Here is a 27,463-nt window from a genome sequence, read left to right on the forward strand (position 1 = left end):
TGCCCTAAAATGTCTTAAATAGCTTTTCTCCAAACCAGAAAACAAAGACTACACATTATGTATGATTTGTTTTGTCTCTCAAACATTTTTAATCCTAAAAAACTAGGCAAATTGTCTCGTAAAGATACTCTTTTTAAGCCTTCTTCCTAATCTCACTTATTTAACCTAGCATAGGTTAAAAACAAACAAAACAAGGTATGACCAGTCCGCCAGTACTGGACTTTGGGTACCAGAAAAATAATCTAACACAGAATTTAAACTGATTGAGGTAACTATGGGCTAAGTTTTCTCTTTGCTAATAAGAAATGAAGAAACTGAATGCACCAACTTTCATATTAAAAGCTTAAGAACTGATAACTTGAAAATGGTACTTGCTATGGTTACACTTAACTCATTTTTAAATAGTCTAAATGTTGCTAATGAAAGAAAACACATATAGCTGGAAGAAGTTATTTGCAATGAAAAAAAGTAATACAATGCTAAGATTTCTGCTTATATTCTATATAGTTATTGCTTTACAGGATACTTCAACAATAATAAAACACAGAAGAGGTACACTTGCACAAATGTCTTAAACTATAAATGTGCCTTGGATGATGACAATTTCAAAATGAGTAATGTTATTTGGACCATGAAGTCCCTGAAAGTTGAAGTCCCTGAAAATTGGAAAGAATCTCTTTATCCTGTGTCAAGAAAATGACGTTAAATGGCAATTAACATGTAAACTTTGGGTGTTTTTCCCCCAGGGGAAGGCACTAAATCTAAATCAACTGACCATGAAAACATTTTATTTCGAATATGTAGATCTGGGCTGGCCAATGTGTAGCCACCAGCCACACGTGGTTATTTAAATTTAAATTAACTAAAATAAAATAAAATTTAAAACTCAATTTCTCTGCTGCATTAGGCACATTTCAAGTAATCAGTAGCTATATGTAGCTAGCGGGTATCACATCATAAGGCAAAGATATAGAACATTTCCCTGAATACAGAAAGTTCTTTTGGACAGTAGTAATTTAGATTATTCTATGTATATGTATTAACTCCCCAGAGAAGGGTGGGGATGGGGGGAAGCTTCTAAAAGTTATGAACTTTGTATTTGTTTTACATAGTGAGAATAGGGTAGCCCTGAACAGGTTAATTGAAATGTTTTGTAGAGATAAAACAAAAAGGAGGCATTCTCTGTGAAATTATTCATCTAAAAGAAAACAGTACATGTGGGATGAGGAATTTACACTCAGATGTATTGCCTGGACTTTCCTATAAAGAAAAATTCCAGGCAAGAGCATGATACAGCGCGGCGTGTCTCCAAATGCAGTTTGTACTTTTCTGACATGAGATGATTTCACATGGTATAACGGTTAACATTTTGAGACACATCTTAGACTATAAAGCTGTATTCAAATGCATACATCAAATGCATTAATTTCATAGTGTTTCTTAGGACAAGTTTGGTCTTTAAATAAATGAAATTAAAAATTTTTAAATATGAAAGTAACAATACAGGTAGTACATAGGAATGGCGACCATCCTCAGTGGTGAGTGAATGAAATGTTTCGGAAAGACCAGCATAGTGCCAAGAACCTGGGAGTCCTGGGGATCTAGGTTCTAAGCCTAATCCTGACTAGGTCAGTAGTATTTAGTAGTATGCCTCTTGCCTAATGGGTACCTTTGAGTAAGTTCTTTAATTTTCCTGAAGCTACTGACACTTAGGATACGCCCTCCAACTGTCCGCGGCTACTCAAAATGGTGATAAAACAAAATAACCATACTAGCATTCAACAAATGTGGATCTCCTTCCCCCACCCAAGGAAGAGATGAGATAGCCTATCTATTCCTTTTGACAAACTGAGATTAAACTTTAGGAGAGAGGAAACTTCTACTCTCCTGGGACTTGGCTGATCTTTCTCCTTACCAGAAAGTGCAGGGGTAGGGGAGGACAAACGAGCTCTGAAAAACCAGGCCTGCACTGAAAAATCCAGATAAGCAACCCTGCGCCTTGCTGTGGTAGAATGGGGACTTCTCCTTTCTCACCTGTCCAATCCTTCACATTGTGGCATTTCCTCCTCTCCGATCCCCACGGCACAGGCTGCTGCCCATCCCAGAAGCTAGGTAACGCTTGCCTCTCTCCTGGATCAAATTCTCCAAGAATCTTCGTTTGCCCCACACCCTGGATGCAGTTACTTAATTCAAGCCTTGTTCCCTACAAGTAAGAGAGTCGAAAATAACCAAAGTCCCCCGGGAGCTCCAAGACCAGTTCCCTCTTCCAGCCCCAAACCTCAGCCCAGGAGCTCAGCAGAGACCGCAGGTGCGAGGCTTTTCTTCTCGGATGGGTTCCTGCTGCCTGTGGGCCGGCCACTACCTTCACCCTCCGCACTCCGACTTGTCGGGTGCAGCCCGGACTTGTGAGCTCCGATAGCGCTTGACTTCAGCCAGGACCTTTCCACTGCCCCCAGACCTCTGTCGCCCCAGGAATTCCATGCCTGCCCTAAAGTTTACTGAGCACTGCCTCCAATGTCTTGGAGGAGCTGGAAATGGCCTCGGGAAGAGGTCCCAGCAGATCTCTACGAAAGGTCCAGAACCCACAGGAGTCTGCGAAGGCAGACACGACACGCCGCTGCCCGGGGACCGCTCCTACTCCGGGAGCCGGGCAACCGCGGGGACAGACCCCTGGGCTGCACACCGCAGCCGCTCAGCGACCCATTCGCCGGCCCTGCCCTAACCTTGGCCGCGCCTCCGAAACCCGGGCTCTCCCCGGCTCCGCCACGGCCTCGTTACTGCTCCCGGGGTCCACCGCGGATCTGCAGGCGGAGATGAGCACAGAGCCCTCCGCGCCGGGGTTCACACAGGCGTGGCCCGAGCGCCGGCCCAGAATGCCCCGCGGACGCCCGAGGCCCGCCCCCTCCCAGAGGCCGCCGCGGCGCAGCTCGCTTCGAGACTCCACGGCGGACCGGCTCCCTCTAGCGGCGGGGCGAGTGGCAGCCTTCGGGCGGGCTGTCCCCGCTGGCCGCTGGCTGTGCGTGCGGCTTGTCTACGCACAGAACTGCGCTGTCACCCGACTCAGAAGCTCTCACTGCGGCCCCTCCAAGCGCGGGTCCCGGAGCGGCGTGGGCGCGTCCCTGTCCGCGGTGCACCGGCCTCTGCCCGACGCCTGCTGAGTCGTGACTTTGCCTCTCTCGGACTCCGCACCCGCTCGGCCCCCAGCGCCAGTTTTCCCAGCTGAGAACCCCGGCGAGCTCCCTTTGCACAGATGCTGGCGCCCGTCTTAGCCTGGTGATTGGGACGTAGCACAGCTGTATTCTGAAATAGAAAACAAAGGTAAATAAAAGTATTGAAAAGATACGTCGCTGTTAGATCAAAAACAAAAATGACAGGCCCTTTCCAAATACACTCCCATGCCTCGTTCCCGAGGAAACCGCTAACCTGACTTTTATGACAGTCACTTCCTTGCTTTACTTTACAGTTTTATCACATATAAGAAACTTGATTTACGATAAAGGCAACATCGCTTGGCAACGGAGAAAAGAAGGTCCTTAAATGAAGGTTCTGTGCCCGAAGGGTATCCTTATGAAAAAAATCTATAAAAGGTGACCTCTTATCTTAGTTCCTCACAAAAATAAATTCCAGGACTATTGAAGTCCTAAATGTGAAAAGCTAAACTATAACGCTTTTAGAATATGATAGAGCAAAGAATTGTTTGGACTTCAAAATAGGGAAAAGAGTTAAAAAATTTTTTTTGAATGTTTTATTTTTATTTTTGAGACAGAACGCAAGTTGGGGAGGAGCAGAGAGGGAGGGAGACACAGAATTTGAAGCAGGTTCCAGGCTCTGAGCTGTCAACATAGAGCCCGACGTGGGGCTGGAACCCACCAACCACCAGATCATGACCTGAGCCAAAGTCCCACATGTAACCAGCTGAGCTACCCAGGCAGCCCAGGATTTCTTAAAAGTAAAATAGAAAATACTAGACAGGATAGTTAGGGAAATTAAATGTGACTTGTATATTAGATAACAGTGTCTATCAATTAAAAGTATCCTGGTGTGATAGTGATTTTTTGGTTATGTAGGAAAGGCATTCTTGATCTTAGAAATACGAAAGTTGAGAAAAATCTTTTTAATCAAGTGAAATGAGTAGGCATTGCTGACTGAGGCTAGAGAAGGTTTCTGCCTCCTCTCCAGTATAACCTTCTGTAGCCAAAATGTAACTTCCAATATCAGGCTAACCTTTTCTCAACCCTTGCACACATGCACCTATTTTCAAATGAACTTTGGGGGAGCAATGATGCAGGGGGAAGTGAAGCAGAAGAGATTCCCAGGACAGTAGGACCACGTTCCCCAAAGCTTTCATTCTCAACACTGAGGGACTCAAATTTAATAATGTCATGCTCTTTCCCCAAAAGGCTATATCCTAAGAAATCTGGGCATGTAAGGCCCATTCCTATACAAAAGATACATTTTTTCCATCCCTAGGAATATCTGTAAACATGGAAACACTGTTAGACACAAATGGCACATTTCCTTCCTTTCCATCTGTCCTTCATTCCTGTTTCAGAGCCCAGAATTCGTATCTCGCAACATTTCCCTGATTATAGTCTACCATTTAAGAGTCTATATGATAAAAGTGTTCATCTGTATGATTACTCTCTAGACCTGCCCTGTCCAATGAAGTAACCACTAGCCCCTTGTGGCTTTCAAGCACCGGAAATGTGGTTCATCCAAAATGAGATGTACTTTATACCAGATTTTGAAGACTTAGGAAGCACCTGGGTGGTTCAGTCAGTTGGGTGTCCAACTTCAGCTCAGGTCATGATCTCATGGTTGGTAAGTTTGAGCCCCACATTGGGTTCTGTGCTGAACATTTGCTCAGAGCCTGGAAACTGCTTCAGATTCTGTGTCTCTTCTCTCTGCCCCTGCTCTGCTCATGCTCTGTCTCTCAAAAATAAATAAATTAAAAACAAATTTTTTTTGGAGACTTAGTACAAAAAAAAAACCACACGATTTTTATATTGATTACATGTTAAAATGATAATATTTTGGATATATTGGGTTAAATGAATATATAAAATGAATTTTCCTTATTGCTTTTTATTGTGTTACTGTGGCTGCCAGAAAACTTTAAATTACAGGTGTGGCTCACATTTGTGTTGTGGCTCACATTATATTTCTCTTGTATAGTGCTCCTCTAGGGCAGCAGAGCCTAAGGGTAGGGAATTTGTTTTGCTCAAGTTTGTGTTCCTCACAGGTGCTAGAACAATTACTGACATAATTTTTATGTGCTCAAGAGAAGCCCTCTGACAGTATTCTGTACTTGAGAATCTTTTCTTCCACATATTAAGATCAGCCTCTCTTCAGCCAAACACTTATTTCTGATCATCGAAAAGGGCACTGCTTACTTAGGGGAAAGCCAGAGGAGACAGCCCTAAGTGAGGAGGTTGAGGGAGTTGGAAATGAGCTAAAGATAGAAGACCGAGGCCTTCTTCTAAAAACAGGCAGCTTCAGATGCAGGACATTTGAAGCCTTCGATCAATTAGGGTTTATTCAATTTTAAGAGATTTAAAAGCCAGGGGTGCTACCTTCAGGTGAGACTTGATCCAGGGGTCAAATAGTGTGATGGGATTCGAGTTTTCTGTCTTCATTTCTTGGATCAGTTTCCTCTGTGTTTGCTCATTTCTAAGAAACCTCCCTCCTTTTATACTGCCAGTAGCTTCCAGGGACATAACCTTCCAGATTTGTATCTAGTGGGGAGAAAAGGAAGTCTATTTCCCTAATACCTCAAAAATAAATCCAAAAATTCTCCCATCTTCCTGATTAATCAAACGGGTTATAAGAGTCCTCCAGAAAACAGAGCTTAAAGCAAAGATTAGATGGTTTTTTCTTTCCTTTTTTCAAAGTGCAAACCCATGGTAGCAAGAATAAGAAAAGAAAGTTAAGCAAGCAAGAAATTGAAGCAGATTGAAGTGGTGGACTATTGTTTGGCTAGTTTCGTGTTGACCCCATGGTCTTACACACTGATTCCAGAGGGATGTTATAAAATTAAAACCCCATGTTGTCATTCTCTGATTTAAGAAAAAATCCTGTAAGATAAGGCCTAATGTTTTATTTAGTAAGTTCAGCCAAGAATTCCAAGTGTTCACCCAAGAAGACATAATTTTGTGTTGTGTTCCCTGATGATGTGACACAACGTACATCTGGGAGGATGAGGAGAAGCTAACTGAAAAAAGAAATTAGGCAGAAGAAGGGAAAAATAGCACAGTTGAGGGCCAGAAACCACGCAAGAGTATGGAACATTTCTTCATGGCTGGAGCAAAGCATGCTTGAGGGGAAATTTGGGAGACGCCGCCCGACCACACCACCAGTCCGTTCTTAAGGAGCTGCACACCAGGACTGGTGTGTTTTAGCCTTCGGCCTTTGGGGGTTATTTGGCCAACAAACAGTCTTTCGGGAAGAATAAAGCAGTCCCCAGGAATGAACAGGCCAGAACGGTCACACAGGTTCATCTTTTTCTAACCATGCACACGAAGGCAGCAGAGGCTGGTGGGATTCTGGCTGGTTCTTCTAACCAAACTAATTTTTCACTGTTGACAGGGGAGGCAGGGGTCTCACTGGACCCAAGGCTGAACTTGGCCGTCTAGCATTCCAAGCAGAATTGATTCCTATAAGCATTCCTTTTATTCTGCATTCCATCGTGGGTCTGCCTGAACCTAAGAGAGCAGGTTCTCCTGTATTGGCTGCTGGGCACAGCCCCGCACTGGGCCAGTTAGAGGAGGCTCGGACCCTTTCTTTCACTGGGATCCTTGCCCAGCACCTTCCTACAGGGATGACTAAACAAACAAACAAAAAGAAGGAAAATACACCATTCCAAGGAATCTGGAATTCCTTCCTCCTTCCATGCTAGGTGCCCACCCTCCATCTTCACCGCCTCCTTTGCCCTGTCACGCTCAACTGCTTTTGATTTCTGTCCAGGCACCTGAACAAAGGACTAAAATCTCCCCTGCAGCCTGGTTTTAGGTCTTGTGTAAGAATCTTGCACAGCATTGCTAATGTAAATTACAGTTTTTCTCTCTAGGACACTTACCAAAATATGCAACATTTTTTGCTGGGCAAAGAGATTGTCCTGTGACTTCTACCCATTTCCTGAGGCCTGTGGAAATAAACCTTTATGTACTTAAAGTTACACAGGAAATAGAATAAAATTAATACCAAACTTGAAAAAAGAGCTGACTTAAGAAATGGAGAGGAAGATAGAGAGTGGACAGATCCCAAATAGAATGTATAGGAGTTGGTGACTGGGGAGGTGATGGATGAGAAGAGGAAGTCTACACTGGAGAATTGGGTGGAGGGTCGTACTACTTACTGTATTAAGGGCACAGATTTTATTGAAAAGATTGAGTTGGGTTTTGGATATACTTTGAGAGGACTATAGTATATCCAAAGAGAGACATTCAGCACAATGTTGAATATAATGTCCTAGAGCTCAAGAGAGATTTCCTAAGATATAGAGGTAGATGTAAAGTGTTGATAGATTAACAAGATCAGTTAAACAAACTGTGTAGCTTGAGAAAAGAACATGGCTAAGGACACAGTCCTGAGACAGAGCATTTATGTGATCAACAAAGGAAGTGCCTGTAAGATAAACAGAATGAAGGAACAGGCCATGGTAGTCGGCAAAACCAGGGGGTAAGCTCTAAAATCATGAAGACCTTCTGAACCAGTAGCAGATCTAAGAAGAAAAACTGTTAAAAAGAATGGCTTTGTATCTCCATTAAGGGCAGGTGTTTGGAAACCTAGGCTAAACCTGGAGAAAAAAATGCTCAAAAACACAACTCTAATAAAGGACATGAGTAATGAAAAAGGGGGGCTCTCCATTTCTTCATCTATGAAGTGATGAATTCTAACTAGGTGGATTTCTAGACCCTTTCCAGTTCTAAAATTCTTATCCTATGAGCTGGTGTTGATTGGGTAGGATCTGGGGTGCCTGGGTGGCTCAGTTAAGCATCTGACTCCAGCTCAGGTCATGATCTCATGGCTCGGGAGTTTGAGCCCCACATGGGGCTCTGTGCTGACAACTCAAAGCCTGGAACCTGCTTCAGATTCTGTGTCTCCCCCTCTCTCTCTGCCCCTCTCCCATGTGATCACTCTCAAAAATAAACACTAAAAAAAAAGTTTAAAAAAAAGAGGGTCTGGAATTCCATAAACCGTAACTCTTTCTGCCCTCCTGCCCCTCCAGCCACACAGCCCCCCACCCCATTCACACCAACCACATGGTTCCAACAAGTTCTTTTTCTACAACTGACTTTAGAGGTGCACACCTGACCTGGCTGGGCCAGTGAGACCCTCCCCAGGATTTAAAGATTGGAAGTGAGAAGGACTGTTTTTCTTTTTTCTGGGTGATGGAAAGAATATATGTAAAATCTGGAGCTGATGGGAACTGATTTGTAATGAGGTACTAAGAAAAAAGAAGACACAAGAAGCAAAGGTGAGAGACGGAGAGAAAGTGGCCTAGGTTTTCTAAAGTGCTTCAGGTCCTAGGCCGTCTGTTAGAATGTACTGCAGCCTATGGATTACAAGATACCCCAATATCCCTCTAATAACACCCCCACATTGAGACCTAAATAGCCCCAACTGATTTGTTATTTGACCAAAGAGTCTTAACTAATCTACTGAGAGCCCATATAGGTAGAAGGATAATGACACACGGAATGATAAAGTAGCAAGAGCTGGAATGGAGGATCTAAGTGCCAGGCTTTGGTTTATAACTTCAGTGGATGGGGGTGAGGGGAAATCCAGTAACATTTCACAGAATCACTCACTAAAACTTTAATAAACATTTACCAGATTGAAAAATGAACATGAACAAAACCATGTGGCCCTGAGCTTGGTGCTCAGCTTTCACAACATCAGCAATGTTAATTAATACTTCCATTCATTAACACTTATTAGACAGTCATGCCCTTTTGTCTCTCTTCCACCAAGTATTAACTAACCTGCTAACCTAATCATCCTGTAAAATGCTGTGTGGTGGACCATCCATCAACACCCTGCCATCTGAAGGACCCCGACTGAATGGTCAGTGTTCCTTTGTTCCCTCAGAGGGGTTATGGCAAGATCTGACTTGCTAAGACGGGTGGATTGGTCTCTTTAAAGGGACTCTTACTGATCGGGCAGCTCCAGCCCACAGGTCAGGGACTGGAGCAGTTGGTGGGAAGAGGGCTTCTCCTTCTCCAGCTGAGATTTTGGTGGGCTTGGCTGCTGTTCAGTAAGATGCAGACTCCTCTCTGGCTCCAGGAATGGCAAGCAGTGCTTCTTCTGCGGATGCAGCTCAGCCGCTGCTTCCACACTAAGGTATCCAGACAGATGCATTCTTCTTTGAAGACCGAATGGGCTGTTGGTCCAGGACATGCTTCAGCAGCAGGTGCCTCCTAGTTCTCTCGCTAGTGGGAAAATAAGTAGGTCCAACCTCTACGAAGCCAATTTGGCAATATCCATCATACAAGTGCACATACCCTCTAGTGCAGAGACTCCAGTTCTTGGAATTTACTCTACACAAACACATGTGTAAGAAAGACAAATGTATAAGACTATTCATTGCAACAAAAGATTAGAAATCCAAAAGTCCAGGGGCACCTGAGTGGCTCAGTTGGTTAAGCATTTGATTTTGGCTCAGATCATGATCTCACAGTTTGTGGGTTCGAGCCTCACATTGGGCTCTGGGCTGATAGCTCAGAGCCTAGAGCCTGTTTCAGATTCTGTGTCTCTTTGTCTCTCTGCCCCTCCCCTGCTCGTGCTCGGTCTCACAAAAATAAATAAAATGTTAAAAAAAAATCCAAAAGTCCATCCATAGTGAACTTGCTAAATAAATTACATTCAAACCACAGAATACCATGCAGTTATAAAAAAGGAATGAGTAGGCACTTCGTCTACTAATATGGAATGACCTCCATGACATATGGTTAATAAAAGTAATGCTGATGTGTTAACATAGGAAGCTGCCATTTATGCTTAAAAAGAACTCTACATTTGTATTCTCCTGGATACAAATAAAAAAGATCTCTTGAAGGGTGCATAAAAAGTTATAAAAAATTGTTGCCTCTAAGGCAGAATTTGGTGGTGGATATAGGAAGAGGATTTTCATTTATACAAATATCTATGCCTTTTGAGTTTTATCACATTTGTAAGTTTCTTCATTTTAAAAAAAGCAAGTTCCTTAAAAAAGAGGGGTGGTGATATTTTTTAACAATACTTCCCAAATGTTAGTCTATAAATCAGAATGCCCTTGGAGGGTAAATAAGCTACCATGAAATCAGATAACAATTATGTGTACATTTTCCATAATGCTGAATTTAGTTTCAAAGGCCACCCTTTATTGTTTGTATAGAGGTGTTAGTAGATAATAGTTATCAATGTACTGTTTATTTACACAAAAGGCAAAATTAAAAGCTAGCATCATTGTATTAAATCCTCAAATTTAGAATCCTGGAATTTAAAAGCATAGAATCTCTGATTTAGAGTTAGCTTTTGTTCTCGTGTTGAATCATCTATTTTTACACATTATTTCGAAAGGCATTCCTCCTGTGTATTTCATAGTGTCGACTGAGTGATGAGTTATAGCTGAAGGCTTTTCCACATTCATTACATTCATAAGGCTTTTCTCCAGTGTGGTGTCTCTGATGTTTCTTAAAGGATGAATCATGCCTGTAGGCTTTTCCACAGCGGTTGCATTCATATGCTTTCACTCCTGTATGAACAGTTTTATGGTTGCTAAGGTGTATCCTCTGTCTAAAGGCTTTCCCACATTCCTTACATTTGTAGGGCCTCTCCCCAGTATGGATTCTCTGGTGATGCGTTAGATACGCTCTATGACTAAAGGTTTTACAACACGCAGTGCATGCATAGGGCTTCTCCCCAGTGTGAATTCTTATATGTTCACTAAGGTGTCTAATCTGTCGGAAGGTTTTCCCACATTCATTGCATGTGAAGGGTTTCTCTCCAGAATGAGTTCTCAAATGTTGGATCAAGCTAATGTTCTGGCTGAAAGCTTTCTGACATTTATCACATACGTAGGGTTTCTCTCCAGTGTGGGTCCTATGATGCTGATTAAGAGATGAGCGATGTCTAAAGGCTTTGCCACATTCTTCACATTCAAAGGGTTTCTCGCCAGTGTGGATCCTCTGGTGCGTAGTAAGGGATGCGCTTTGACTAAAGGCCCTTCCACATTCCTTACACCTGAAAGGTTTTTCACCAGTATGAATTCTCATGTGTTCAGTAAGATGAATGGGTTGTTTGAAGATTTTTTCACATATGTTACATCCATAGGATTTTGTTCTTATGTAACTCGGATGATTAATCAAGTTTAATTTGTATTTATTCTTCTTCCTAGGTGTATCACATTTACGGTGCCTCTGTTCTATCATAACATTTGAGCTGACAATATTTTCCCCAAATTTGTTAGTTTCTTGGTCACTCTTCTTGTGGGCCAGGATGGCGTGTCTTATATTTCTTCCATGGGATTCCCGATGCTGTTCTAACTCACCATCATATTTAGAGACTCTTCTCAAGGTGGAATAAATGACATCATCTCTCAGGAACCCTTCCATCATAATGCCATGATATAACTGTTCCTGTAAAATGTCATTCTTTGACACTGATGTTTTGGTTTCTGTTTTATTCTTCAAGCCTGAAAGAAATGGGACATAAATGCACATAATTCGTATTCATTATGCTTTGAAATATCAGTTACTGTAATGGATATGGAATAGAAATTTAGAGAACTACACATATACAGCACATGAGATTTTGATTACAGTTGACCCTTGAACAACACGGTAAAAAAAAAAAAATCTACATATAACTTTGGACTCTCACCAAAACTTAACTACTAATAGCCTACTATTGACTAGAAGCCTCACCAATAAGTCAATTAACACTTAATTTTTATGTTATATGTATCATATACCAGATTCTTACAATAAAGAGAAAGGAAAAATGGACGGTAAAAAATCCACATGGGGGCACCAGGGTGGCTCAGTCAGTTAAGCGTCTGACTTTGGCTCAGGTCATGATCCCATAGTCTGTGAGTTCAAGCTCTGTGTCAGGCTCTGTGCTGACAGCTCAGAGCCTGAAGCCTGCTTTGGATCTGTGTCTCCCTTTCTCTGAGCCTTCACTGCTCACACTCTGTCTCCCTCAAAAATAACTTTAAAAAAAGAGAAGAAAAAAATCCACATATAGGGGTGCCTGGGTGGTTCAGTTGGTTAAGCGTCGGACTCTCGATTTTGGCTCAGGTCATTATCTCACAGTTCATGAGATCCAGCCCTGTGTCAGGCTCTGCACTGACAGCATGGAGCCTGCTTGGGATTCACTCTCCCCCTCTCTCTGTCCCTCCCTTGCTTGTGATCTTTCTCTCAAAATAAATAAATAAACATTTTTAAAAGTTGACAAATAATTTCATTAAAAACAAAAAGTCCAGGGGCACCTAAGTAGCTCAGTCCATTGAGCATCCAACTTTGGCTCAGGTCATGATCTCACGGTTCATGGGTTCGAGCCCCACATCAGGCTTTGTGCTGACAGCATGGAGCCTGCTTCAGATCTTCTGTCTCCCTCTCTCTCTTCCCCTTCCCCCAATACCCTCTTCCTTTCTAAAATAAACATTTAAAAAATCCACATATAATGAGTGGACCCATGCAGTTCAAACCAGTGTTGTTCAAGGTCAGCTGCACATTTAAATACGGTTATGCAATATGGGCAGATAATGGGAAGTTAAGAAACAGGAAGTAAGGTAAATGCGTGATTTTATATAGAGAGTAAAAGTTGAGCACTTCTGACCTGCTCTTTCTAATACTAATAATGAAATTTCAGAGCCCTGTCTTAAGGGTATCTTTTCAATTGACAACTACTTTTGGAAAACAATCTCAGAAAGATAAAAGGATGTCCTTGGGTGCCTGGGTGGCTCAGTCAGTTAAGCGTCTGGCCTCAGCTCAGGTCATGATCTCACGATTTATGGGTTCGAGCCCCGCATCAGGCTCTGTGCTGACAGCTAGCTCAGAGCCTGGAGCCTGCTTCTAATTCTGTGTCTTCTTCTCTCTCTCTGACCCTCCCCTGCTCACACTGTTTCTCTCTGTCTCTCAAAATAAATAAAAGACATTAAAAAAAATTAAAAAAAAAAAAAAAAGGATGTCCTCTCCCCACACCAGCAGCAGCAGGAGATGCTCACTCAAAAACTAAGGTCAGAACTCATAACTTTCATGAAAACATTAAGATGGCTTTTATGAAAACCTGTATTACTATTTGCTTTGTTCTATTTCCTGTGGTTATTAATCTGTCCCTAGACATGTTATTTATACAAAGGAGACTTGTAAGAAACCCACACTGCTATATTGCCATTACTGCTATGTCCTGTGAAAATATCTTTTAGTCTTTAGTTTTTTTTAATGTTTTATTTATTTTTGAGAAAGAGAGAGAGAGACAGCATGAGCAGGGGAGGGTCAGAGAGAGAGGGAGACACAGAATCCAAAGCAGGCTCCAGGCACTGAGCTGTCAGCACAGAGCCCAACATGGGGCTCGAACCCACGAACCACGAGATCATGACCTGAGCTGAAGTCGGACGCTGATCTGACTGAGCCACCTGGACGCCCCAAGTCTTTACACTTTCAACTGCTTTTTTATTTGATAATGTATTGTACCCATTACTAGTATTTCAACAGATAGATTTGCATTCTTGAAAAGTATAACTTCTTGTAAGATTTTTTTGGTCAACACCAAAGGATCAACAGTACTTCCAAATTCTTAATGAGTAAAGGTAATAATAGAGTCTATGTTCTCTAGGCTTCTGATCCTGATCCTGAATATGGGAGGGGGAAGAGAAGAAGATAGAGAAAGAGAGAAGAAGCCATCTATGTCATGTCCCCTTCCCCAATTCAATATCCAGGCCTGAAGAAGGACCCAACTATGGAAGAAGAGATTTTTAATATTCTGAGAAAGTGTTTATTTTTAAAAACATTTTTTTAATGTGTATTTATTCTTGAGAGAGAGAGAAACAGAGCACATGCGGGGGAGGGGCAGAGAGAGAGGGAGCACAAAATCTGAAGCAGGCTCCAGACTCCGAGCTGACAGCAAAGAGTCTGATGCGGGGTTTGAATTCAGGAACTGTGAAATCATGACTTAAGCCAAAGTCAGATGCTTAACTGACTGAGCCACCAGTTGCCCCAAAATGTTGATTTATTTTGAGAAAGAAAATGTATGCATGAACGGGGGAGTGTCAGAGAGGGAGGGAGACAGAATCCCAAGAGGGCTCTGCATGGACAGGGCTCAATCTCACAAGCTGTAAGATCATGCACTGTGCCAAAATCAGAAAGTCTGACAGATAACAACGGAGTCACCGAGGCACCCTAAGAAGATTTAACTTTGAATGAAGTTGGGAGTTTTTGTTATTGCAGTAAGCTAAAATGTTTTACTAAAATTAAACTGTTGTTATTATTTAAAGGGACTAGAAAATCAAAATTCATGGTAGCGCTTATTATTTTCATTATTGTAAGTTGAAAAAGAGAAAACCCAAGAGAATATATAAACAAATTACTGGAATAAATAATGGAATGAAATAAGGTGGCTAGCTATAGGATCAATATATAAAATCCAGTTGTTCTGGAGCAATATATAATCCAGTTTTTCTGTTATTACACACCAGCAACAAACAGAAAACATAAGTTAAAAATATATACCATCAAAATAGCAAAATATAAGGTCTTCAAGATGAATCTAACAAAAGAGATGTAATTATGTACAAGATCTTTATGGGGAAAATTCTGAAATTTCATTTAAAAAAAAAAGTTGGGGGGGCGCCTGGGTGGCTCAGTCGGTTAAAGCATCCGGCGGCTTTGGCTCAGGTCACGATCTCCTGGTTCGTGGGCTTGAGTCCCGCATCGGGCTCTGTGCTGACAGCTAGCTCAGAGCCTGAAGCCTGCTTCGGATTCTGTGTCTCCCTTTCTCTCTGACCCTCCTCTGCTCACACTGCTCTCTCTGTCTCTCAAAAATAAATAAAAAACATTAAAAATTAAAATAAAAATATTTTAAAAAGTTAGGAAATACCAATAAATGGAGCAATAGATCCTGTTTCTAGATAGTAAAACTCAATATCATAATATTAATTCTCCCCAAAGGTGATCTATAAATTCAATTTCCTCCCAATCAAAATATCATCAGAGCATTTGCATGTGTGTGGGTGTGTGTGAAATTTCATGCATTCATTATATAATTTGCATGGAAGAGCAAGGGGCGAATAATAATGAGGACAACTTTGATGAAGTGGGAGAACTACCTCTACCACGTATTAAGTTTCTCTGTGAAACACAGTGATTATGACAGCTTGGCATCAGAGTAGGGCTAGAACAGGAAAATGGAACAGAATACAGTGCCCAGAATAGACGCAAGCACATAAGGAAACTTGACAGGTAACAGAGTGGTATTAACTATTAAATAAATGGTTCCTGGGCTGATTATCCATGTGGAAAAGTCAAACTAGGTCCTCACCTCACACCACACATAAAATAATTCCAGGTGAATTAACTCTAAATATGAAAGGCCATATTAAAAATATTAGATGATATATATTATATACATTTTTTCTATAAATCAAGAAAAAAACAGTAATAGAACTGGCAAAGTAATTTACGTAAAAAATCTGGATGGTCAATAACCACGAAAAGTATGGTCCTCTTGCTACTAATGAGGAATCTGAAACAGTAAGATACCACATTCACCCACAAATTTACAGTAAGTTTAAAGTTTGACAAAGCCAAGTGCTGACAAAGATGCTGTGCTCTGGAAACTCTGAAGGCTTGCTCAGGGGAGTACAAATTGGTACAACTGCTTTGAAGAGCAAGTTGGTAATATCAAGCACAACGGAAGTGCATATGCTCCCTGACCCAACAATTTTGCTTCCACCAAACATCACAGAGAAGTCCTTGCATGTGTAGAAGACACGTACAGGAAGACTTACTGCATCTTGGTAACCCACAAATGTAGAAACAATACAAATGTCTATTCACAGGAAAATAGATTACATACATTTATTTATTACTCCAACAGAAATAACCAGAACAAGATGGAGAAATAACTATGTTGAATGAGAAAAGCAAGTAGAAGAAGTATATACACCATCTATTTAAAGAATAAGAACATGCAGGGGCGCCCGGGTGGCTCAGTTGGCTGGGCGACCGACTTTGGCTCGGGTCGTGATCTCACGGTTCATGGGTCTGAGCTCTGTGTTGGGCTCTGCACTGACAGCTCAGAGCCTGGAGCCTGTTTTGGATTCTGTGTCCCCCTCTCTGTCTTTGCCCCTCCCCTGCTTGTGCTCTCTCTCCAAAATAAATAAACTTTAAAAAAAGGACATGCAAAATAATACTTTATATTGTTCTAGGATATACACACGTCCTATGAACACACACAAGAGAATGACAATGTTTAAACTGTGAACAGTTAGTATTCTAAAAGGTAGATGGGGAATAGCAGGGCTCCAACTCTTTTTTTCTTAATCTACATGGAAGCTACATAGAAATTTGTTATAAAGTTCTCTATGCCTTTCTGAACACCTAAAGTATTTCATAATAAAGCAAAGCTTAAAGAGATAGCTAAAGTCCACTTAATTTGGGGAAAAGGTATTCTGTGGCAATTTATCTTGTAAGAATTTTCATACAGTTGTTCTCCAAAACACAAAACATAGATAAATGAGTTAAAAAGAGAGTGAAAATCAAAGCTGAAATTGTAAAATGAGAATTGGTGACAAGTGGAAATAGAATGTAAAAGAAAAAATTAAAGACCCATTGAATGCAGTCAGAGTCCTGAAAAGAGAGGGGTTCTCTGTGAAGAGAGACCACGGACATCCAACTGCTCAGAGAAAGGACCTTTTGATGTGCAGTGTTCAGAATACTGAAGACGGAAAGTCAAGTTCAACCTAAACTAAGACAAAACTCCCTGCCCTCCACCTCCAGAGAGACTGGCAAGGTCCGGTGAAGGAGGGAAGGGTGACGTCAGGATGCCCTGTCCAGTGGCTTTGGCCCTCCCCACAGCCTGGAAAGACTTCGAGGACTCTGGCCTACATATAAAAGGTACTATCTGACTTGGTCTCACCTGAACTGGGATCTCCTGGGCCTTCTTTCTCTGTCATCCATGGCTCTTGTCCTTTCTCCAACTGGGAAATCACACTAGGTTTAGAAAGTTGATATCCTGCTTATAAATTAAAACAAAACAAAACAGAGTATGAATGTTTACACTGAGTTCTAAGAACATTCCCCAGAATTTTTCTAGTCCTCTGGCAGTCAGGGTCTCTGAAGATGGAAAAGGACACCACAGAACGTCTTTCTATTCTAGCTCGAGCAAGTAAAGCTGTTCCCCCGAGGAATGGGACATTTCTAATATTGAACCCAAGGCCAAGCTCGAAGGAATCCACAACATTTAACAAATCAGAACCAATGACTCTCCTGTAACGGACAGGTTTTCTGGGTGAGTGTTCCTCCCCTCCTTACCCACTGACAGCAGGTTCCCATAGTTCTCCAGCATCACCTCCCGGTATAGATTCCGGTGAGCAAGGGGCAGCTGTCCCCACTCCTCCTGGGTGAAGTCCACAGATATGTCCTTGAAGGTCAACAGTTCCTAGAACATCAAGTATGTTCCTTTTCAGACAAAGACCACCTCCGTCAAGGTCCAAGGAGTCCTGACAGTGTTCTAAGTCCTGAGAGATTTTAAACTAGCTTTATTGGGAACCTCCTCTGGCTGTGTTTGAAGATCCTCTGGAGATTACCATAAATATATAGAAAAACAGACGGTCATATGGGCCTTCAAAAAAAATTAAGCAGGATAAGGAGGAAACAGGGAGAACCACAGGTAGAGGAGGATCTTTTATGCAAGGTGGCTGGGGAAGGCCTCTCTAAAAGGGTGAGATTTGCCCAGACACATGAACTCAGTGTGGGAGAGCTATGTGGAAATCCGAGGGAAGAGCACTCCGGGCAGGTACAAAGGACCTAACGCGAGAGCAACCTTGGCTTGTCTGAGGAACAGGAAGGGAACAGCATCACTGGCGGCAGGTTGGTGAAGGGGACACTAGGAGAGATCAGAGAAGCCAGAGGGAGGGACAGAGAGGCTTTCAGCACTTACGGTCATAAAGCCAATGCACTGCTACTGAGCTTAAATTTCTGGGCCCCACTAGAGTTCAGTGCAAAGATGAACAAAACTGTCTGGAAGTGTAGTCTATCCCCATCCTAGCTCAAATACTTGGAAGAGATAATAAAGATCGCCCCCCGCCCCCAGCAGAGGCGGCATCGGTGTTTGTAGTTGGGTTAATCAGAAGTGAACTTCAATCAAATAAAAGCTGTATCTCAGCCAGAGCTCAGCCACAGCTCTAGGGGGAGTATGTATAATCAGTCCCTCACCTTAACCACCAGACAGAGGAAAGGGATTAGTCTTTTGGAAATAAACAGAACTAAACAAACAACTGACACGTATATGTATGTGTGTATACATATACATATATACGTGTGTATATATAGATGTGTGCACATATACATATTTCATCCCCACTGTTCTTGTTTTTAAAGTTTATTTTGAGGGTGAGTACGTGCATGTGTGAACAGGGGAGGGGCAGAGAGAGAAGGAGAGACAATCCAAAGAAGGCTTCAGGCTGTCAGCACAGAGCCCAAGGTGGGACTCAATCTCACGAACTGTGAGTTCATTACCTGAGCTGAAATCAAGTTTCCCATGCCTACCGACTGAGCAACCTAGGCACCCCTCCTCACTGTTCTTTAAAACCCAATATCTGAACTACTATAAAAAACTGTTATACATGTGAAAGAAGAAGAAAATCTGACCTATAATTAAGCAAATAAAGGGGCACCTGGATGGCTCGTTCAGTTAAGCGTCCAGCTTCGGCTAAGGTCATGATCTCATGGTTTGTGAGTTCAAGCCCCATGTTGGGCCTTGTGCTGACAGCTAGCTCAGAGCCTGGAGCCTGTTTCAGCTTCTGTGTCTCCCTCTCTCTCTCTGCCCCACACCCTCACACTCTGTCTCTCTCTCAAAAATAAACATTAACATTTTTGAAAAAGAAAGAAAATAAAAATCAACAGAAGCAAGCCCACAGGTGACTAAGTCATTGGAATTAGCATACAAGAAGTTTAAAACAATTATTAAAATATATGTTAAAAATTTACAATAAAACATGGGTAGAATAGGTGAAAACATAGGGGTAACTGAGAGGAGAGAGAGAGAGAGAGAGAAATGCTAAAGAACTAAATGAAGATTCTACAAATGAAAAATACAATGTCTAAAAAATCCACTAAATGAACTTAATGGCAGATTGATGAAGACAAGAGCCATGAAACTTAAGATAGGTCAATAGATATTACTCAAACTGAAGCACCAAAAGGGGAAAAAAACCAAACAAACCTGGGATAATACTAAGTAGTTTAATAATACATGCAATTAAAATCTCAGAAGAAGATAAAAGAATGGGCAGAAAACATATTTGGAGAAATAAAGGCTGAAAATTTTCCAAATTTGATGGAAAAAAAAAATCAAGCCATAGATCTAACCTCAGCAAATCCCTAAAATAATATATTCAAAGAAAATCAGCCCGAAGCACATCACAGTAAAACCACTGATGAGCAAAGATAAAAGGAAAAGATCATGAAGGTAGTGAAGGAAAAAAAAAAAAAGCAAGAAAAGTTGTATAAAACAAACAGAAAGGCAGTCCACCTATTGGGAAAGAATAGTAACAGCTGACTTCTCGTTCCAAATAATACAAGCTAAAAGATCATGGAACATTTTTAAAGGGCTTAAAAGAAAAAAGTCACCCTAGAACTCTCTATCTAGTAAAAGATCCTCAAATAGAAGACAACAGAAAGACATCTTTAGACCAGCAAAAGCTGTGAGAATTCATCAGAACACCCACACTAAAAGAAACGCTCAACAACTTTCTTCTGGTTGAAGGGAAATGATGCCAGTTAGAAACTTTGTTTTTTTTTTTTTTTTTGAAACTTTGAATTAAAAGAAGAAATGAAGAGCGTCTGAATTGGTAATTATGTGGATGTATGTGAAAAGAACTTTTTTTATTTTCTCAATTTCTTAAAAATAATTTACTGCTAAAAACAAAATAAGAACAGGAGCGCCTGGGTGGCTCAGTCGGTTAAGCATCTGATCTTGATTTCAGCTCAGGTCAGGATCTCACAGTTTGTGAGTTCAAGCCCCAGTCAGGCTCCGTGCTGAGCATGGACATGTAGGCTGGCTCTTCAAATGGATGGTATGGAGGGGGACATCCGTGTAATCACTAGAGGTTCGTTGTAGTTAGTTCTACTATTGCTACTTCTCATTTGGACACAAAGCCTTCTCAAACTACAAAGATTATTAATATTACTGCTGACAGTGAAATGAAAGAGCCTATTGAGACTGTGTTTCAAGTTGTACATGCATCTGGGTAATCAGAGGTATTCTGCATAATCCAAGGAAAATGTTACGTTAACGCCTACACATAGAATTGTGAAGTGGATTTTTGCTCAGGTATTATCGAGAGTGTACGCTAAGAATAGGGGCCATCAGTGAACAAAACCTCCTATAAGAGCGAACACTGCCCCCTACTGATAGTACATAATGGAAGTGAGCGACTACACAGGATGTATCTTGAAGAACAATGTCTAATGAAGAGTTTGCTAGTACAATGCCTGTTAGGTCTCCTAAGGTAAACAGGAAGGTAAAGCCCAGGGCTCATAATATAGCAGGGGGTCATTTAATACTTCCTCCATGAAGAGCGGCAAGTCAGCTGACTACTTTTATCCCGTAGGGAGAGCAATCATTATGGTGGCTGATGTAAGGTAAACAAGAGAGTAAAAAATAAGAACCGTGTACTGTCGGGATTTAATGTGTATATGATATATGATGACAATATACAAACAACTGGGAAAGAGCAAATGGAAATGTGCGGGCGTCCATGCCGTGTGTGAGGCAGGATGATATTACTTCAACTGTGATATGTTAAAAACACATATTATAATGGCCACACCAATCACCATAAGCAAATCAAACAAGTATTGCTAAAAGGTCATCAGAGGGCATAAAGTGGAATACTAAAACACTATGCAATCCAAGAGGAAGCAGAAGAGGAACAAAGAAACAAAAATGAGTGAACAGCAAAAGAGCAGGAATATCCATTTAAATCCCACTGTATCAATGATTATGGTAACTGTAAATGCACTAAACAAATAAGACACAGCTATCTGTAAGGTCATGCTTTAAAAATAAAGACACAGATGGGTTAAAAGTAAAAGAACTGGAAAAGCTATGCCATACAAACAATAAGTAAAAGAACAGGGGAGGAACTCAATAAATCAGACAAAAGTGGGCTGAGGAGAAGAAGTATCACTGGCCATAAAGAAGAGACATCTCATAATGATAAAGTGTCAGTTCATCAAGAAAACAACAATCCTACACATTACTGGATCTCAAAACAGAACTTGAAATAGAGCAGACGCGACAGAACTAAAGGGGGATACAGACAAAACCACGACAGGGATTTCAACATTCCTTTCTCAGGACCCGATACAAGTGGACAAAAATGCATCAAGAATACAGATTTAGGGGCGCCTGGGTGGCTCAGTCGGTTGAGCGTCCCACTTCGGCTCAGGTCATGATCTCCACAGTTTGTGGGTTCGAGCCCCACATCGGGCTCTGTGCTGACAGCTAGCTCAGAGCCTGGAGCCTGCTTCGGATTCTGTACATCCCTCTCTCTCTGACCCTCCCCTACTCGTGCTGTCTCTGTCTCTCAAAAACAAATTAAAAAAAAAAATTAAAAAAATTTTTGAAAGAATACAGATTTGAACCACCTATCAGCCAACTTAAACTAATAGACATTTATAGAACACTATACCTTTCAACTGCAGAATATGCACATTCTTATTTTGAGATTGTTATAATTTTTTTTTTAATTTTTGAGAGAGACAGGCAGAGCGTGAGTAGGGGAGGGGCAGATAGAGAGGGTGACACAGAATCTGAACCAGGCTCCAGGCTCTAAGCTGTCAGCACAGAGCCTGACGCGAAGCTCGAAGCTCGAACTCAGGAACCGTGAGATCCTGACCTGAGCCGAAGTGGGACGCTCAACCGACTGAGCCACCCAGGCGCCCCAATTTTGAGATTGTTATAGATTCTGATGCAGTTATGAGAAATAACAAAGAAAACCCATGTACTCTCTACTGAAAGCAAAACAGAGGTTTGATTGGAAAGGAGTCTGAGGGAACTTTCTGAGATGTGGAAATGATCTATATTTTGGTTACACAGATATACATATGTCAAAGTAGAACTACACACTTTCAGGGTGCCATTCAGGGTGCCAGGGTGGCTCATATGGTTGACTGTCCGACTCTTGATCTAAGCTCATGTCATGATCTGATGGTTCTTGGGTTGAATCCTGCACTGAACTCTATGCTGACAGCACAGAGCCTGTTTGGGATTCTCTCTCTGCCTCTCCCCTGCTCATGCACTCTCTCTCTCAAGATAAATTTAAAAACTTAAAAAAAAAAGAAACTACACAGGGATGCCTAGGTGGCTCAGTTGGTTAAGCATCCTTCTTTGGCTCAGCACATGATCCCCAGTTCACTGGTTTGAGCCCCACCTCGGGCTCTGTGCTGACAGCTCAGAGCCTGCTTTGGATTCTCTGTTTCCCCCTCTCTCTGTCCCTTTCCCGCTCTGTCTCTCTCAAAAATAAATATTAAAAAAATTTTTTTAATTAATCTTTTCCCACCACTAAGAATACCATCAGTTTTTGATAAATGTCAAGAAGTGAGGAATTCCAGATAAGTGGAATGTAGAGATAACTCTTTAAATAATTAGACTGTTATTTCTTATTCTTATTATTACTTCTTATTACTGTAAATAATATTGAAATGCATCCAACCCTAGAAAAATATTAGCATCTGAATCAGCTGAGGAAACTGGGATTGTAAACAGCTAAAAAAATTACCCCATTACCAAGCAAGTAAATACAAAAGATAATATCCGGTCCCGTACCATCTAATTACAGAACCCAAGCCCTTTTCACTTAAAACTCTTCTGCCATCAAGTAACATCTCATCTTGAGCAGTCTTCCCTTCTCACTTATTCTACAATTTTCTTCTTGCTTCCAGTCAACAGTGAGGACACCCCATAATAACTGTCCATTTGTCTAACGTGTGTGTGCTATGTGGCCAGACCATTTCTTCCCCACTCACTTCTCCCTTGGTTGGTTGGACCTCTGCTCCCAATACCATTCTATGAGTCACCACATGAAAAATGGATACAACACTTAAGAATGTCAGAACTTTCTGGGGTGCCTGGGTGGCTCAGTCGGTTGAGCATCCAATATCAGCTCAGATCATGATCTCGCGGTTCCTGAGTTTAAGCCCTGTGTTGGGCTCTGAGCTGGCAACTCAGAGCCTGGAGCCTGCTTCGGATTCTGTGTCTCCCTCTTTCTCTGCTTCTCCCCCACTCATGCTCTTTCTCTCTCTCAAAAATAAATAAACTTAAAAAAATTTTTATAAGAATGTCAGAACTTTTTGTCACTTTATGAAGTTTGTTTTTGAGTAAAAATACTCAAAAAAATTGACGTGTATCTTAGACCCCCAAGTGGTATCGATTTATTTTTAGGGGCTAGAGTTCTAGCATTCAGTTTTCTTTCTCTACAGAAATTAGCACAGTGTTAAATCTAGATATTGGCCACCAACAAGAGTTACAAGGGGGGAAGCCACCCTGAGTAGGGGAATCGCCACCACTCCAGCCCAGTTTTCTGTACAAGAGCAACGTGCACGAGTTCCCTGGGTTAAATCTGTTAGCCCCACACTAACAAACACCTCCAAATGCCTCATGCTTTAAAAAAAAAAAAAAAAAAAAAAAAAGGGCGGCAAGTTACAGCCTTGAAAACCAAGCAGCGGGTCAAGAAAATGAAAGGAAAATCCAACCCACCTGGGATTCTGCTGCTGGGGGCCCGGAGGTGACTTGAGTCTTCAAACTTTCACCCTGGGTCTCCTCAGCATCCTGAGAGAGCAGAGCTGAAGAGGGAAAAGAGCCATGAGGTCTGCATCTCCCCAAATCCCCCAAAGAGAAAAACTGCCTGCAGACCTGCTGAACAGGGCTCCTCTCTCAAAACGCTCAGAGAGGGACATTTCGAGCAACGCAGAGCAGACGGGAGCCCCCTTAGTAAGGAGGGTCTGCAGGGCACTGCTTTGAGCGTCAGTACTTCCCAATGGGCACCACTGGTCCAAAAGCACAGACCAGGCCACTCCTCTGTTCAAATGTTTCTGGTAAGAAAGAGAATCCAAACACTCCCCACGGACTTCAGGCCCACTACAACTTGCGCGAAGCTAACTTTCCTACTGTTAGTTTCCACCGGCCACCATCCTTTACCCACTGAACTCATACGCTGACCACAGTTTTAGCCCCCAGACTTGAATGGTCCCCATTCTCTGAACCACTCTTCAAGGCACTCATTTCTGTGTCGTTTCCCCAAATCTTCTACAAAAAACATAAGACATCTTTCAAGGCCCAATTCAATGCTATCTACTTTGTGAAACTTTCTCCGATAAGAAATTTCCAGTCTCTTGGCTTCCGAAAGAAATTTCCCATAGCACTTTCTTAGGCTACCTTCTATTATTTTGTTCTGGGTATGTGTCTGTCTCCGTCAATTAAAAATAAGCATTGGAGATCATTATTCATTTTTTCCATTGGTCAAGATGCTCAGCAAAATCCCTGACACGGCTAGAACAGAAACCAGATGAACTTGAAATGTTAAAGGCATGATCACGCGAGACACATGAATTCCTCTGTCCATCTATCTGTCCCTACCAGACGACCAGACAATGTGTAATCTTGGCCATGTTTCCCACAGACCTACTGGAAACTGAGAGTCATTAAATATGTCATTCTTTCCTCTCAGAAGAAGGAATGCTACTTGTGAAAAACATCGCCTTTGGGCCAAAATGACCAATACTTATGAAGAAGCCTTTGACCTCAGTATCCGTGACAATCACAGGTACTTGGGAGCCGCTGGTGGGGAACAATGTATCGACCTCCTGTTTTGTGCTTTATCTGGGGGACTGGAGACGGGAGCAGCACGGTGCACCGGCACATGGAGCTGAGAGCCCACATCTGCTCTCATGGCCATCCCCGTCCCCAAAGCGACAAGCACGAACCCCAAAGACCTGCTTTCCTCTGATTTTCTCCCCGAGACACCTCGATGAAATGGGCGCCAATCTTTTCACCCACAAATTGAGAATTCTTCTTGCCTGTATCCCCTTCATCAGTCTACTCTTACCTCCTCCTTCAAACATCTTTGTTACGTCCTCCCACAGGGGCGCCCCCTCCTCGGCCTTCGGATGATGCAGCTTCACCCAGGCGCTGGCCTCGGTGGGCAGGGTGATCAGGAGCTGCTGGAGCATGACGACGCTGGGTGTGTCCACTTCTGGGGACAGAACTGCCAGAATCTCTCACGGGTATGTGGTCTCCGCTGACCACAACCTCCTGCCCCCAGAACTTTGGTGTGTCCTGGCAGCACCAGAACCTGGCGGTTCCTAGAGGCTGCTGTGCCCTTCTCAACTCCGAAAAACTGATTTCTCTCTTAAGTTACGTAGGGCCTCCCTGGGAGGCAGCCAGTTGAGTCGTTTGGAGTGCATGCCTCTATATTCTTCTAGAGGAGCCAAAGACAGAAGAGGAGAGATCCAGAAGCACTGACCACACATCCAGAACTCTAGAACTTGCAGAAACGTATTTTAAACTGCAAAAGATCCAAAAACAAGGGTTTGGCATCAATGTGAGAATAAGTATACTCAGCGTTCTTGGATGTCTCCCAGTTCCATACACACAGACATAAACAGCCAAAGATATAAAAACAAGCATAGACCCTGTCTTGCCTTCCCTCCCAGTTAGCTGCACCCTTCTTCTGCCTGGATAAAGACTTTAGAGTTAAGAAGGCACGCTCTGAAATCAGACAGCTTGGGTGGGAATCCTGACACTTGTACTGAAAAGCTCTAAGACACTTCAACTCTCTGAGCTTCAGTTTCTTCATCTATAAAATGGGAACAACGATTGTACCGTACTATTAATTAGAAAACCCTTAAGCATTATCTTTTCATTCTACTTTTAAAAACAACTAGAGATTGGGCGCCTGGGTGGTTCAGTGGTTAAGCACCCGACATTGGCTCAGGTCATGATGTCGCGGTTGTGAGCTCCAGTTCGAGCCCCACAACGGGCTCTGTGCTGGCAGCTCAGAGTCTGGAGCCTGCTTTGAATTCTGTGTCTCCCTCTCTCTCTTTGCTCCTCCCCCACTCCTGCTCTCTCTCACACACAAAAATAAAAATTAAAACAACAACAACAACAATTAGGGATCTAAATTTAATGTTCAAGTGTCAGAAGTGATCATCACACAGCTGCAGTTCACCCGACCAAACAGCGCCACGCACATTCCCCACCACGCAGCGCCCAGCAGCCGGCAAGTCCTTTCAACCTGTGAAGATGCCTCGCGATTTCAGAAATGTTAAAACTGGGGGAAGCGGTGTGTTCAGACGGAGGAAACAGAGCACCTCGCGTATCATCAGGACTACTGCAGAACTGTTTGCAACAGGGAATCCGGAAACAACTCCAATCTATCATCTCGTCCAAACGCCCCGCATCTGAGCAGGTGCCTCCACAGCCACCTGGTCCGGCGTGTCTGAGGCCCCACGCACAGACAGAGCTCCGTGTAACGGGAGCTGGCCCAACTTTTTGAAGTTTTAAGGAAGGCTATGTAGCTTATAGGCTCCCCCCCCACCACGCCCCAAGCTGTGCCCGATGCAGAGAAAGGAGCTGCATCCCGCAGGCTAAGCATGTGGAAATATCTTGCCCCCAATACAAAAAGTAAGCGTCTGGTTACCAAAGTGGGGAAACTTTCGAAGCATCATTTGGGAGCCGCCCCTCCTCCCGGCTCCCGGGCGAGCCTCCCCGGGACGGAGGCTGCACACCCGCGTATCCTCCCACTCACTGGCTCGGCCCCGGACGCTGCTGGGACCAAGGAAGCGGAGCGCTCGCTCCCGAGGCTTTCGGAGCCACGGGGTGTCTCTTCAGAGGACCGGGCGGTAGCAGATTTTGTTCTAACCCCCGCCTTCGAAAACCGCACGGCCCGCTCACCGATGATTCTTCAAAGCACGCCCGGTGTTCCCGCCGGCTTCCTTCGGGAGCCCGCGGGACCTCGGCCTCCGCCCCGGATGCGGGGCTTTTCCTGGCCCCCGAGGGAGCCTGTCTAGGGCCCGCCGCCGCACCGCATCTCTCCGCCGCCGTCCCAGGCGTCCTTCCTCGGCCGAGCTCCGGGGCGCGGGGCTGCGCGGGCCGCAGCGGGAGGGCAGTCCTCACCCCGCTTCCCGCAGACGCGCGCCAGGATACACCTCGCGGACACTCGCTCTGACACCGGGCCAGCGGCGGCCGGCTCCACCCG

General features: G+C 43.0%; 2 protein-coding genes and 1 long non-coding RNA gene across 5 annotated transcripts in view; 1 reads left to right on the plus strand and 2 right to left on the minus strand.

The window, feature by feature from the left end:
• EXO5 (exonuclease 5) overlaps positions 1 to 2,857 on the minus strand; it is a 4,600-nt gene extending 1,743 nt beyond the window's left edge. Inside the window, exons 1-2 of one of the 2 annotated variants that reach the window (XM_029947861.1) lie at positions 2,724 to 2,857; positions 2,035 to 2,203 (exon numbers count right to left, since the gene is read on the minus strand). The gene's annotated coding sequence lies outside the window, so the exon portion shown is untranslated. The remainder of the gene's footprint in view (positions 1 to 2,034; positions 2,204 to 2,723) is intronic. The other variant, XM_029947862.1, reaches the window with a different exon arrangement.
• A 108-nt stretch (positions 2,858 to 2,965) lies between these two features.
• On the plus strand, positions 2,966 to 11,645 carry LOC115299988. The gene is made up of 2 exons (XR_003912455.1): positions 2,966 to 3,318; positions 11,378 to 11,645. It is a non-coding gene; the product is annotated as an uncharacterized LOC115299988 (long non-coding RNA).
• ZFP69 (ZFP69 zinc finger protein) lies at positions 9,757 to 27,435 on the minus strand. 2 transcript variants are annotated; one of them, XM_029949532.1, is made up of 6 exons: positions 27,160 to 27,435; positions 25,313 to 25,771; positions 23,965 to 24,050; positions 17,514 to 17,640; positions 17,119 to 17,214; positions 9,757 to 11,674 (listed from the first exon to the last, which is right to left on the minus strand). In XM_029949532.1, the coding sequence occupies exons 2-6, from the start codon at positions 25,434 to 25,436 to the stop codon at positions 10,542 to 10,544; spliced, it is 1,566 nt and encodes a 521-aa protein (XP_029805392.1). In that variant the 5' UTR covers positions 25,437 to 25,771; positions 27,160 to 27,435; the 3' UTR covers positions 9,757 to 10,541. The 2 variants fall into 2 exon arrangements, with proteins under 2 accessions (XP_029805392.1, XP_029805391.1); XM_029949531.1 differs by having other exon boundaries at positions 17,119 to 17,217.
• Positions 27,436 to 27,463: the final 28 nt, after the last annotated feature.

Source organism: Suricata suricatta, chromosome 8, assembly GCF_006229205.1.
Source record: "Suricata suricatta isolate VVHF042 chromosome 8, meerkat_22Aug2017_6uvM2_HiC, whole genome shotgun sequence".
In the NCBI taxonomy this organism is placed as follows: Eukaryota; Metazoa; Chordata; class Mammalia; order Carnivora; family Herpestidae; genus Suricata; species Suricata suricatta.